This window comes from Pinus tabuliformis, chromosome 1_1 (assembly GCF_031772625.1).
Source record: "Pinus tabuliformis cultivar Carrire ecotype Pingquan chromosome 1_1, CPIR1, whole genome shotgun sequence".
Taxonomy (NCBI): Eukaryota; Viridiplantae; Streptophyta; class Pinopsida; order Pinales; family Pinaceae; genus Pinus; species Pinus tabuliformis.
In genome coordinates, this window is record NC_142297.1 from 132,552,908 (window position 1) to 132,566,154 (window position 13,247).

The window sequence follows — 13,247 nt, forward strand, 5'->3', positions numbered from 1 at the left end:
CCTTATCATTATCCTAGCAAATCCATGGTGATTAGCTCCTTGGCCAATCCATGGTGACCAGCTCCATGATGTCAGCCTAAACTGTATCTTCATTCTGTTACTTCATCAACCTGAAGTATTATTACTTCGTCAACCTGAAGTTTTAGGGCTCAGGGCTACTAGAGAAGGGAGCTGGGGTCAACTCAATTTAATTGACAAAGTAATTGGGATACAGATTTATTTAATTCAGTGTTGTTTTTCACTTTATTGTGCAAGCTTAATCTATCACATGAACCTATGTATAGAATTTAGACAATATCACGGGAAAATCCTTTTGAAAAATCCTTTTGGGAACATGGGTACATAACTAGTGAAACACAAGTGGCTCATAAAGCAATTGGTGCGTTGTTGGTGCTGACATGAATTACAACAGAGCTTCCAAACTTAAGCATGGGGTTACAAAATTCAACTCAACTTTTGAAAAGAGAAAGAAATTCATTTCACATGTTATGAGATGTTTTAAGATCTTGGTTGACTAACTTGAATACTTTCCTGCCAGAGAAATAGAAAAATGTAACTAGTGAAACACAAGTGGCTCATAAAGCAATTGGTGCGTTGTTGGTGCTGACATGAATTGCAACAGAGCTTCCAAACTTAAGCATGGGGTTACAAAATTCAACTCAACTTTTGAAAAGAGAAAGAAATTCATTTCACATGTTATGAGATGTTTTAAGATCTTGGTTGACTAACTTGAATACTTTTCTGCCAGAGAAATAGAAAAATGTAATAATTTTGATAGCTGCTGATTCCCATTCCTCTCCATGAAAATCAGGAAATGTACATATATAAAATAAAAATACAACAAAAATTGATATTCTACCTACCAACCATATGGATTTTTATGTACATATATACATTAAAAACAACAAAGAACGATGTTCTATCTAATAAATATCTATAGATCTTATAATTATATTTTGTATCAACAAAAACTTACAACGTTTTCTTCATAATCTTTAAGATTACATAGCACTAATATGCCCATTGACTTCCTGCTGGCTTGCAAACTGCTGCCATAGAATTAGAATGCAGCAGGGGCAGCGGCCCAATGGATAAGAGCTGTAGGTCTATACATCCCGACATTATAACAATTAAAAGACAAATCACGAACTTTATAAAAGTACAACATAAGAACTATAACTGAAATGCTAAGAAGTATGCCTGAGACCTAGTTATGCATCAGTGCAGCAGCCTCTTGGAAAAATGGCCCACTGGCATGGACAAATGAGTCTGTGTCTCTGTGTTCTTGCTCCCAGGAATTTAAGGAGGCCTCTCCTTGTGCCAATTTTCTAACAAATGAGACAAACAACCTCCAATTTTCAGGCTGGAATAAATGCTGGTTCATTCTCAAATAAGTAAATGCACACATGGGTTCAACTCTGGTGTCTCGACCATCCTCTGGCAGTCGGAGATTGGCGTTCCTAATGATCTGATGGTGTGCATCTTGATCAAATCTTGGAAGCGCATTCTCCCCTGCAAGACGTACCCCTGCTTTTCGAGTTGCCAGGATGACTTGTTTGATCAGCTTCTCTGGGGAGCATTGTGCATCTCCCGGCTGTTCCCAATCCTTCATTTCAATGCAAGTAAAATTGAAAATCACCCCATGTCTTGCAAACATGGAAGCTATTGGCAGATACCCATCTCTGAACCGGGTATTATAATATCCAGCAGTAAGCTCAGGGGCATGAGATCTGGTTCCATAATGCCAGTGAATACCAGCCACTTTGGCAGAAAGCTTGGTGCCAGTGCCATGGAAAATGGCTTCAGCTGCCCCTAGGATTCTCTCTCCATGATCAAGAAGCATACGGGAATACCACTCAAGAAAAAACTCACCATAAGAACTGTTCCAGCCACCATCTCTGCGGAAAAACGGGCTGTCCTCAGGCCAGTTATTGTAATGTCCTGCATCACTTGGACCCCCATTACCCCACTCCTGCTTTCCAGCAGCTTCGGACGTGGATCTAAGGTTAGAGATCATATACTGCAATACAAGGAGATCCAAACTAGTAAATAAAAAGGGCAACTATATGACCAAAATACAGCTGGAGGGAAATTCATAAAAAAAAAAATGGCTAGTATCCATACCTTATCATAGCACTGAAATGCTCCAATCCCTGGGAATTTCCATGTACCGTTACTCTCAGGATAAGATGGATACCGCAGCTCTCCTGCAGGACCCATTCCGACTTGAATTTCCTGTATTATCATGGGAAAGATTGCACACATGTTAGACAGATTTTTTATCCTAGGTTCAGATTATGGGTTTTGACAGCAACCAAAAGATAACAGTTCAAACAACTCTCAGACAGATAGACAGCAGGAACTAGGGCCAATCCTATTTGAAGAAAAAGAAAGCATGGTGATAACAAGCAAGACTTATACAGATCAGGTGATCAGGTAGTTTGGACATAAAAGACTCAATTGATATGATAATGTAATATGTGTAGCATGCAAAACACCTACATGACAGTCTTGGCTTCTTCTTCTTCTAACAAGTTGGACATAGGTTAAAACATTTTTAACATAGATGTGTTTGCATATATGTAAGCATGAAAGAAAATAAGGGCAGAACATGTTAAAATCCTTCAAATAAGGCAGCACATGGAGCAGACAGTTTTAATACTAATACTGAAATCTTTCACCCTACAACACTAATATGGAACAATCTCCATTCGTTTGTTCACACTAGATAGAAGCCTCATAATATCTTCAGAAACTGGAGATAGCAAAGAGATTAGATCAAGAAAATTACTTCTAGGCAATTGGACCAAAATCTGTATGGATACATAGAAAAGAATCCCTATGATAATAAGTTATGCCGCCAAAATAAGTTATGGCATTTTCAGCCTAATAATGTCTTTTACCAAACTCAAAAATACAAGTTTTGTCATGGTAAATTGCAATTGTTCATTTACCATCATATGTGGCCACATGGAAAAGAATCCCTCTGATCAACCCTCTGATCATTAAAGTTGCGCTAAATACAAATACCCCAGTCATCCAATTTATATGCCAGGATTGTGCACTAGCATATGCAACCTCTGTACTAGGGACAGTCTATATCCGACCTCTCTGGTAAAAATAGGCCGGGGGGTAAAGAGTAAGCAAAATCTTGCGGTAAAAATGAGGTTGGGGACAGGCATCTGTAGTAAAAAGGATGTTGGTTGTATGATATGAGGTTGGTGGCAAACAAATCAGTATGTTAATTCTCTGGTTAAAAAGAAGTGCAAACTCTATGGTTTAAAAGAGGTGCAACATTTCAGAGTGATATTTCAGAGTGGGCATGATAGGCCAAGTATATGCCCAGAAATGGAGGTGTTGGATATTTGGACTAGGCAAAATAGACAAGATAGTCAACAGGGTCTTGGTTAGCTGGTAAAGGAGGGATGTTTCAAACATATAGAAGGTTTGAATCTCCCGGAGACAAGTTTGATAGATCATGGACCATCTTACTCGTGCAAAGATTTGTTCCAACTGCAAATCTTGGGCAAGTTTGGTAGATAATCGCCCAGCTGCAGTCACAGGGATCCTTTCATTGAGCTTGGATGGCGATATTTATCTTTGTGTGCACAACCAAGATTTTGAATCTCCCATAGAGAAAGGTTTGGGAAGTTTGGATCTCCCATAGGCAAGTTTTGCCCAACCGTGGGCAATCATCAATCTTTCATTCTGCAAAATCTTCAATAAATTTGGCAGAATAATTACCCCCAACTGCGACTGGGGTTCTGGAGTTCTCAGTTGCAGGGATATCTCAATTTGAGCTAGGATGTGGATCCTCCACATCCTTTGAGTTCGTGATCCAGTGAATATCAAGGCACACTGAGATCGTCGAGGACAATTTAGCATAGAGTTATGTTCGAGACATGGAGTTAATTTTGAACCTTGAATTTATAAAAAGACAAGAAAATCAAAAACCAAGATATGCTGTCGGATCACAGATGTCAGAAAAGAACGAACACTGCAAGACTAATTAAGAGAATAAAAGGGAAGAAAGAAGCACTTGTCCCTAATACGATGTATTTCAAGAACTTACCACAATGGTTTGCCCCAAAAGATCCTTAAAATTCTCCTTGAAACTCCGCATGTAATCACCATAGCATTGAACAGGTGTCCTTCCCTTCAAAACTGGAAGATTATCACATCCCAAAGAAATATACTCATAGTTTCTCCTGCCCCACTGGTCCGTGTAGGCTAGATCATTATCATGGTTTATTTCTTCGACAACCCATTTTGGCAATGGAATACTGCACAATCACAAATCACAAAAACGTCCTAAATCATTCCAAGTTCTGAAACATTCTTAGGCATGAAAAACATGATTTCCACATTAATAAAATGGACAAGGAAACAATAGACTGTATAAATGGAAAATTTAGTTTTCATACTTGGCAGAATCCCCAACATTTCCTCCACACTGGTGGAATGACATTACGGCCTGGACTTTCAATCCATGTTTCTTGACCATTTCCAGCAGTTCTCTGTACCCAGACCAATTATACTGCCCTGGAGCCTCTCGTTCCACAAGACCCCACCAAACATCCACCATAACTCCCTCAACACCAGCACTCTTCAAGGCTTGAAGACTGGCATTCATAGCCTTCCGTCTATTGACCGTATTGTTATGGTTTATGCTATCCAGAGGGAGCATAACAAACACAGGGACCCCACCCGCTCCATGCTTTTTCACAGCATCCAGAGGCAAATCATGCAACTTTTCTTCAAAACTCTGCTCAATTTGGGCACCAACTCCGGCTTCCGCATCTGTGGCAGTGACAGCCTGAGTTTGAACCTCAAATGCCTGGCACGCCACCGACAAATCTGGCCGAAGCCCGACATTTTGTCCTCTTGGGCTATGAACAGTCCTCCTCCACCATTCCTCGGCAGACGGAGAAGAACTACATGGACTTACAGGGGGAGAAGAAACTTGCAATGAGTGCATATCAAAATCTACTTTAGGTCTCTGGGTTTTGCAATTAAGACCTGAAGAAGGCCTCCATTGAGCTGATATATGCTTTCCAGCATCATCTAGGCAACAATCAGAAGACGTCTCGGAATACGAAAGCTTATCGGGGGATACCAATGAGCCAATTTGAGGAGGAATTCCTAAAGACATGATTGTAAATTTCGAGAATCACAAAACAAAATCTACTAAAAATAGCAAGGATTTATCCGAATCCAGTTAAAAACCACAATAACTGATCAAAACAGTATAAACAGATTTTAATCAAGCGGGGATTCAAACGTGGGTATGCACAAAACAATGAACCCAGCAGGGATTTCTTTGGGTGTCAGCGGATCAATAAACCCAACAGAAAGTTCTCTGCGGATACGCACAAAACAATCTACGCAGCAGGAATTTATATCTGGATATACACAAGGGTTTTCTATTAAAAATGAATACTGAATTGAAACCCTTGACAAGTTGGGGATTCAATCTGGACACAAAGAGCTAAATCTGATGACGACCCAAATGAATTTATGTTTAACAAAAAATACACAACAGGATTTCTATACAAAACACTATGGGAATTATTCAACAAACTGCACAGAACATTCAAACACACAGGGAAAACAGGGGAAATTGATTTAAGGGCTATACAGAACTCCACACCGACTGCAATTTGACAATGGAAACCGTTGCAGAAATGCAAAATATCGAACGACTGATCCAAGTGTGTGGATTCAGTGTCGCTTGGATCGATCAATAAATAGAAGAATCCCCTAGTTGGATCGGTAGGAAACATCGGCCTTTCCACGTGTCATCCGCATATCCTGACACTATTTTGCAAATTCCTAGAAACCGTAAAATTACGCGGTCTGCATTATTCATTGAACCGGGGCCGTGGATCTTCCTCCTGCGGCTGAGATTCCTCGTCCCCACGGACTCGGACACCGACGTTGGAGATGCAGGGGGGATCGTTTTTAGACTATTTTAGATCTCAAGGGAACACATTAGGATTTTATCTTTATCAAAATTTGAGAGCGATGGATGATTGTCTATTCTCAAACCAAAGTCTCTGCACTTAAAGATAAGCTTTGCATCTTCTATGAAGAGAAGAGGTAAGGCGACCAATAACTGAGTAGCAGTGGGGCTGCATCTATGTTTACCATGTTGTTGGTCGTTGCTGCCTTAGTCCAACTTTTTTATCGTTTGGGGCTATATCTATGTTCACCATTTTGTTGGTAGTTATGCCTTAATCTAACTCTTTTATGGTTTGGAGTTTATTTGGTATATTTTTTGTTTTTTTATTTGGAATTTTTTTTTGGAGATGGGTGAAATTCAGCTTAGTAAGGTCCAAATTGTTATGTTCTTTGAAGAGCATGAGTTTTGAAATATGATGGATTGTTATGTTATTTGAAGAGCACAAGTTGTGAGATATGGTGGAGAAGATTATCTCATTATATGCATATCTTACTTGATTGGCTAAGTTTAATAAAAAAATATGAACCCCAAGAAAATAATCATGATTTCATTACAACCCAAGGTCAAATGATGGAGAATTAAAGCACATATGATGAGATTTATAGGCAAATCTCTAAAAAACTACAAAGTAAACTTTCTTGAGATCCATAAGTAAACCTCTAAAAAAACCCTAAAGAAAAGAAATCCAAATCCAAAATCCATATACAAACCTCTAAAAAAAACCATAAAAAAAACCCTCAAAACCAGCTATTACCAAAAAAAAATCCCAAATCCCAAATCCAAAAACACACACACATATATATATAATTATAATTATAATTATGAGTTTAAGTTGTATAATTTGTATTATTTTAGATGTTTTAGGGTTTTCCAAGTGGTAAATTCATTTATATAATCAAAAATATATTTTCAATAATCTAAGAATTACAATCTCTCCGCAATTGTATCATTAAATTTTGACCAAATAAATTAAATTGTAGAATCATTAAAAAAAATAGCATTATTTATTATTAATTTTGAAATGGTTTTTAAATTTTTGAATAACAAAATTTATAATAATTTAAAATAAATTATTATTAGTTATTATTTATGAATATAAGTTGACGATTCACGATTATTAAAGGAAATGTAATCATCTAAAATAATCCATAAAAGACGAATCATCTTTTTGAAAATAGTGAAATTTATTATAATTTAATTGTTAATTAATAATTAATATTAAAAATAATCATTATTTTTTTTAAGATAAGCATTACCCATCACAATACATTAATATAAATTAACTTAACATCATTATAATTATAAGCATAGCCTAAAATAATTTATTAAAAAAAATAATAATATAAATTATCATATTATTAACTTGTCCTGACGATGAACCACACTGGTTGGTTCGAAACGCGTCGACAAAAGATTGGTTATGTGATTTTGCCGAAGATTATCTAAACAATGTTATGGATCACAGAAGTCTAAATTCCTTAATAAATTATCATAATTTAATTGTAAAAGTCACTACTATTTATTATCTATATTTTATAATATTATTATTATTAAAAACCATATAATTTAATATAATTTATTAATATTTTATAAATTAATTAATATTCAACTCTGATTCTCATTAAAATTTTAATCTCAACTTTATTTTAAACTATAATTTTCATGGTCTGGTATTAAAAAATACAATTTTAAGTCACTGGATGGTAAAATTACAACCAAGATCATAAAGAGCATATATTTAAAAGGAGTTGTCTATAATGCGACTTTTTGAAGATTCCGGTGACGGAATCCGGCGGAAGAAATTGAGGTCAAATCTTGATTTCTTGCAGTTAAAATGGTTTTTTAACTGCATATTTGGATTCAGCACCCTGAAAAACCCCTGGGACGCTTTCATTGTGCAGAAACTAGCTATCAAACTTGCGATTCCAATAAATTCCTGCTGGATTTCGACCGGAAAAATCTGCCGGAAAGACTTTCAAAAAGTCACGTTATAGACTATTTCTATTTAAAATATTTGTATAACTTGTGTATCGACCTCCATTGATTTCAACATAATTTAGATTATAAAATTCCATAATACTTTATTTAAAATACGCCTTATTGCCCAATCTGACTCGCTAAAATTCAATAATACTTCATAATAAAAAATAAAAACATTGCCTTATCTAGACTCGTGTGTATCTCTTAAAAACAATCTAACTCGCAAACTTTGAGACTATCTCTTAAAAATAATGTAACTCGCAAAACTTTAATTAATTGAAAGGGAAATCAGAAAAAATAAAATACATTAAAATACTAATACGCGATTCAAAAGGTACGGCGCTTTTACTTGGATACGCCACAACGGTAGGAAAGGGGAATCTTCATCCCCCACTTTTTCTTTCATGTGTTGGGTTTGGGTTGGTGTGGACTCTACTTCCAATTTCAGTTATTACATTCGTGTCTATTCCCACATGGCTACAACGCGCTTAAGGAATCGCTTGCCTCCATCCAAGAATCTATCTATTTTTTTATAATGGAAAAATTAAGAAGAGTCTTTTCTTAATGTTATAAGGATCATAGAAGTAGGATCTGATGATGTAAACTTGATATCATTTATAGATTAAATTTATAAAATTTGATTTTTTTTTAAAAAGATTAAGATAAAAATTAAATATAATTAAAATAATTTATATATTATTATATTAATTTTGAAGGTCAATTTAATTGGTGGAATTTCTTTTGTTAAAAAACAAAAAATTTGGTGTAGAAAATAACTGGTTGTTGAATTTGCTCAATTCTTTCTAGATCAAATTCCACAAAAAAGTGATTAGTATAAATGTTTTCCAATATTATATAAACCATATTATTTATATACATTTTTGTTGTTAGAAAATCACTGGTTAAATTTGCTCAATATTTTCTAGATCAAATTAGTCCAAATATTTCCCAATATTTTGTAAACCACATTATTTATATATATATAGAGAGAGAGTTAAAATGTGATATATATATATTCAATTATTATTACATTTTTATAATTTTAAAATGTTTTTTTTAATTTTTATATTATTTATTTTTATTGTATGTAATTAATTATTGTTGTGAATTAAAAATAAATATTTATAATATTTTATAATTAGTATTATATTATTATATAAATTATGTAATTGTATTGTTAAAGGTTAGTTAAATTAATCAATTTTTGTTGTTAGTAAAGAATGAATTTGTTATGATAAAAAATTAGTGAATTTTTTTTTAAGGTTATTAGTTCACATAGGCATTGAATTAGTGTGTTATGAAGTATTATATAAATTGGGAGATTCAAAGTTCAAATCCCCAGTGAATATTTATCTTAAAAAAAATCTAAGTTATTAACTATCATAATAGTTGATAATTGAAAAAAAAATTGAATAATAAATTTAGTAAATATTTTTAAAAACTAAATAAATTATATAAGAAAAAATTAGAATTACAAAAACTTATTTTTTTCTATCAAAAATATTTTGAATTTTAAGATAAATATTTATTAAATTTATATATTTATGAAAATAAAAAATTATTGCTTTTTAATTAGAAAATTTACTCTATTTTAAAAGAATTTGTAATATAATCCTAAACTCAACCTCATCTCAAATATCTTATTTTATTACTTTTCTAATTAAATAAATAAAATTAAAAACATATAAATCTCTTAATATTTATATCAAATTTTTATAATTTATTATTTAAATTTTACTAAAAATATAAATTTTTATAGTATTACTCGGGATTTTCCAATTTATATGTCATGAGAAATTACTTTTCCCATAATTTTTATAAATGGCTTGCCCAACTCAATCTTATTCATGTATTTTTCCTTCACTCGTTTTAAAGATGCTTTAAGTATCTCATTTTTTTAAATATCTTTTATAATGAAATTTCATTAATTTATATTTTTAAGAATCTTTACCCAATTTTAATTAGAGATAAGTATAGATAAAATGTAATCTTTTATGTTTTAATAAAAATAAATATTTTATATAATAATTTGATTGGAATTTTCTCTATTTAGGGTGTATTGATGGGTCATCTAACTCGACTTCGAGATGACAACACGCAAGTAAATAAAGGAGGGCAGGTTGCCTTTCACTTGGCAGTGTGCATGGTTATATCATCGTTGAGCAAAGGGACGAGCATATAGAAAGTTAATGGTTGTTTCTATGGCAATGAGTTGGTCCATCGGTGTTTAGGGAAGGTACAATTGCATAGGATTTCACACATACAAGAAAAAAGGTCACTCATTATGGAAGGTCATGGAGTGAAGAAGGTTAATAACTCTAAAAGGTGGCAAGAAGGAAATCACTTAGTGAGAAAAAAGCGCCTCAGCATGCTTGTAAGCAGTCATCCATGGTGGGAGGCAAACAAAGTTGAGGTTCTCTAATCAACATAATTAATACATAAAGCAAATGAGGCTAGGGGGTTTGTTCCTGATCATGAATTGTGGCTACTTCAATCTTCCCTCTCTCTCACAAACGACCTCTTGCAACACATCTCGCAATTACAGGTTTGGCCTCTTGATTCTACCTCTTTGGAATCTCACTTTAATTCTGAATTATCTCATCTCTGGTTTTCTTTCGTTTTTGGGCTTCATTGGTGTTTGGGTTTCTTTCCCCTTGTTGGGCTAATCAATTTTGGGTGATAAGTTTTTTTAGATTCATCCCCTTTCTTCATGTGTATTTCTACTACCCTTCCCCTTCTCTAATCTCCACTTTGATCCCCTTGTTCATTATCCTGGTTGTCCCTCCTTGTCCATGCTTTTCCCTGCCACATCCTCTCTTTGCTTTGTGCTCTCAAGGCCCCCTCCCACTCTCCCTTCTACTCATTCCCCTATTTCATCTACTCCCCCCTTTTTCCCAGACTATGGTCCTCCCCTCTTCCTGCATGGCTAGGCGTCAATTAGTTGGAATGTCTCACAAAGGCAGACGAGGATGCTCTAGTCCCTCCTCTTCACCGGACTTCAATTCTCCCTCCATTCTTGGTACCCGTGCACAGTCAACTACCAGAGCAACTATGGAAAGATATAGGGATATCATCCTTGCGGCTATTCAAAGAGCAATATTTGATGTGGAAGCACAAGTAAGGCAATCCTAGAGGCTCATTCTTGACATGCATGTGGACCAGGAAAGTAGAGACTATATCCCAAATGTTGGGAAATCCACAAAGCCAAGGCCTCCTCCTACATGTAGACAATCAACCTATATTGGCATATAATGACTCTAATGGGAAGAGTGAGTCATAGACAGGGCTAATACTAAACAAGAAATCATCATATGCATGGCAAAGATAATGAAGAAAGTGGACAAAATTAACAAGAAAATCACACTCCTAACTAAAAGGCTAACAAGCATGGATCCCTCTACATCAAACTCTAATAAAGAGCCCCACTCACCAAGCTCAGAGGACACCCTTGCAAAATAAAAAGTTATAAAGCACCATCTCATACCAACCGTTTAATTTTCACTAACTTTTTTATGATTACTAATTTTTTCAATTTTATATATAACAATCTATACAAATTTTATAGTATCAACCTTGAAATTATGAACAACACAAACAAGACATTTTTTTTTTCACTTATACTACTATTTTAGTTTTCAAAAGACAAATCATAAAAATGATAATTGATATATAATCATGGTTTTAATCCTAATGTAAATATTCTATAAATAAATAAATAATTCATTAAAAATTTATATTGGTTAATAAAAAAATATTATTTAATTTTAAATATTTTTTATTATAATAATTTAAAATTATATATAAATACTTCACAAACACTCCATCCATATGAACCTACACCCCTATTCATAGTAAAGGCCTAACCAAACCACCTAATATAATATTTTTCTTTAAAATAGACAATTAACCAAAACACCCACTATAATGTTTTAATCAAATTTCATGCCTCTTAGTAAAATGTGGGTGATCCTCCCATTCACACTTTTCCGAGAGTTGAAAAACTATATATGATTGTAGAGACTCACACAAAAATGTCCAACTTTGAATGGATTTGTGTCAACAAACAACACATGGCAAAAGGTGGTGTGGTTTGCACTCCACTAAACAAACATGTGGCAAGAAGTTCGTTCGTACTTCCCTTTAGGTTAGAGGGGAGGGGAATCAAATCCAATGAGAAAGGAGGAGAGTAAGTTTGAATATCTAAAAGCGGAATGGAGTTTAAATTTAAATATTGAATTAAAGTGTTAGAATATTTAGTGTGTGTGGTGCATATTGCAACGTTAATTAATTAATTATATATAATTTGTTGGGATAAATTTAATATTTAATTTATTAATATTTGTATATTAATATTTATAATAAAAGTTTTTATAGGTAGTTTATTTTGTAAAAAGTGTTATGTAAATTATGAGATTTAAGGTTTAAATTTTTTGTTTAACTATTCTATGTAAAACTGATATACATACACTTAGGGGTTATAGTGATAGTGGACCTAGTGTCATGTAAATACAAAACTGACCCAAAATCATAACAAATAATTTTCTAACTGAATTTTACACACTAAATAATTTTGAAAATATGAAAAAATAGAAAATGAAACATTTTGTATTTTTAATTAAGTATAATTTTTTTATGATCTAGATTGAATCATTAAATTATTTGTCAGCTATCTGGATGCTTTCAAAGTGGAAAAATTGGAGGAATCAAATTCTAGGATCTATTTTACCAGTGGGTCTCAATTTGGAGAATTGAGATATGAAACCTTCTAGGGTCATTTTGAGACATTATACAACATTTTTTTGGGATCAAAACATTCTCAAATTAGCGCTAGACTAGTGATGTTGTTATACATCCATATATCATTCCATCTATGTAAGAAATACACCAATCAAGGTTTGTATGCAAAAGTTATGCCTCTCATAAGTTGACCTTTCGGTTTGGCCACCATGGTTCGAGTCGATGTCATGTCATCCCTCGCCACTCTTGCAAAAGGGGCTAGCCACATGTGAACCATGAAGAAGACTCTCGAAGGGTCAAAGTTGTAACTCTAGTTGAGAGTTGGAGTCAAACCTAACCTTTCATTGGCTATTGGGCTATGTTAAAATTGGGTCACTAGGAGGAGTAAGGGTTCCATTCTATACTATTATATCTTGTTCCGAAATAGTGAAAAGCAATTGGGAGCGGGAGTTAGAGAGCATAAAATATGGGGTTAGTGTTCTATAGTAACATAACAAACTATATGTCTCAAGTAACTCCATATAGAATGCTTTCTCCTTTGTACCCACTTTATTTCCATACCAAAAAA

General features: G+C 33.8%; 1 protein-coding gene across 1 annotated transcript; it reads right to left on the reverse strand.

The window, feature by feature from the left end:
• Nucleotides 1-917: 917 nt before the first annotated feature.
• Nucleotides 918-5,724, reverse strand: LOC149211993 (beta-amylase 1, chloroplastic-like). The gene is made up of 4 exons (XM_089391646.1): nt 4,425-5,724; nt 4,073-4,283; nt 2,125-2,235; nt 918-2,020 (listed from the first exon to the last, which is right to left on the reverse strand). Exons 1-4 carry the CDS (start codon nt 5,150-5,152, stop codon nt 1,208-1,210), a joined length of 1,863 nt encoding a protein of 620 aa, XP_089247772.1. The 5' UTR covers nt 5,153-5,724; the 3' UTR covers nt 918-1,207.
• Nucleotides 5,725-13,247: the final 7,523 nt, after the last annotated feature.